Consider the following 1,588-nt stretch of genomic DNA (forward strand, 5'->3'; position numbering starts at 1 on the left):
AGGGCGGGAGCAGCGCGGCTCTGCGGTCCCGATAGCCCGCGACGGGGCTGTCAGGAGGAGTGAAAATGTTTGAATCCAAGTCGGGTTTCCCTGTGGGTTTCCCCCTCGTGCAAGCACGGGTCCCCAGCGGCAGCCTCCGGCCGCGCCCCGCCGAGAAAGCCCTTCCCTGGGGTGCGGGGGAGCGAGGGGTGCTCTTGGCCCTTTCTGAAAGTAAAGGAGGTCGATTCCTCTTGTACAGGGGTGAACCTTCGATTTCACGTTTCAGTGCTGACGGAGAAAGCAAAAATATCTCTTAGAAAAGAACATCAGAATTTAATATTGTCAGTTTTCTGGGGGGAAAAAAAGACCCGAACAAAACCCCAAAATAAGTCAACCCTATGAATCTAGAAGATGTCTAGGGGGTCTTCGCGACCAAAATACTTCTTGGACTGCTGCCTTGTCGCTTTTAATTTGTTCTGTGCCTTTAGAGGCATTAATGTAACCCGAAGGGCAGCAGAACGGAGCTTACGACCCCGCTGCCTTCCCTGCGGCTGGCGGGTGCGCCGAGGAAGAACCACTGCAAAATACCCCGGGCTTCCCCCCTCCCCAGCTTCTGTGCGTGCCCCTCCATTTCTGCATAGACCCGGGGGAGAGTATATGGCAGAAGAGTGTATTTGAAGAGAGGAATGTACAGCAGTCTACAGGCGCGGTGTGTATGTGTAAAAATACCTATATGCGCTCATTATAATTCTATACCTAGAGCATATGCTTGTAGGCGTCCTGAGCAGCAGCGCAGCAAGTTATACAGCCGCCCTGCTGTAAGGCGAAAGCATTTCTCGGTTGGGGGACAGGGTGATCTTTTCTGCAAAGACCGATTTCCAACCTTCTGCTTTGCTAGCCCCGACCTCCTTGGCTTTCGCGATGCGGTTAGTAATTCTTGCAGGTGTATTTCTGCTCACCTCCGCAATGGCCGGGTGTCAGGTGAGGGAGCTGGGCTGAATTCTAGCGGAGGTGGGCAACCCCCTCGGCTCCGCCTGCCCGCCCAGCCGCAGCCTGCGGTGGAACAAAGCTCTCCGGTCCCCTGCCCACGACGGCACCGGGCACCCAGAGGCTTTGCAGAGTTGCCTGGGCTACTGGGATTTTTTTTTTTTTTCTTTACTTTGTCTGCTGAAACAAATGTCATTAACCCGTAAAATCAAGGACGTGCAAGAAATGCGTGTGATGCTGGCGAGTTTCGCCCCCTCCTCTCCCCCAACCAGGTGCAGGCTTCGCATCGCTCACGCCAAAACATAAAATAGCCTCTGCAGAAGCTGACGCTGAGTGTATGCGGAGGAACAGCATCTCTGACGCTGAAACAACTGGGAAGGTTGCTTAGGGAGCACCCCCGATTTGTCTGCGCTTTTTGATTTTGTCAGCGCGAACAAAGTTACCTTGGGCGCAACGAATCTTTGAGAAAGCCCCTCAAATAGCAAATAACGCTAACGAGAGGTGATTATGGGTGAATGACTTCGTTACAAAAACGATTCTGCGTTAACATCTGAACATCTTTTAATGATGAGTAATTCCCCCTCCCTGCCCCCCCCCCAATTCTCAGACATAAATGGGGGGG

At 53.1% G+C, this 1,588-nt stretch overlaps 1 protein-coding gene across 1 annotated transcript in view; it reads left to right on the forward strand.

The window, feature by feature from the left end:
• Nucleotides 1-900: 900 nt before the first annotated feature.
• The window catches only part of SLC6A5 (solute carrier family 6 member 5), a 35,175-nt gene continuing 34,487 nt past the window's right edge, over nt 901-1,588 (forward strand). The window contains exon 1 of the mRNA XM_009637087.1: nt 901-960. Coding sequence (XP_009635382.1) covers nt 901-960 — 60 coding nt within the window. The remainder of the gene's footprint in view (nt 961-1,588) is intronic.

This window comes from Egretta garzetta, unplaced genomic scaffold (assembly GCF_000687185.1).
Source record: "Egretta garzetta isolate BGI_Z169 unplaced genomic scaffold, ASM68718v1 scaffold454, whole genome shotgun sequence".
NCBI classification, from domain to species: domain Eukaryota; kingdom Metazoa; phylum Chordata; class Aves; order Pelecaniformes; family Ardeidae; genus Egretta; species Egretta garzetta.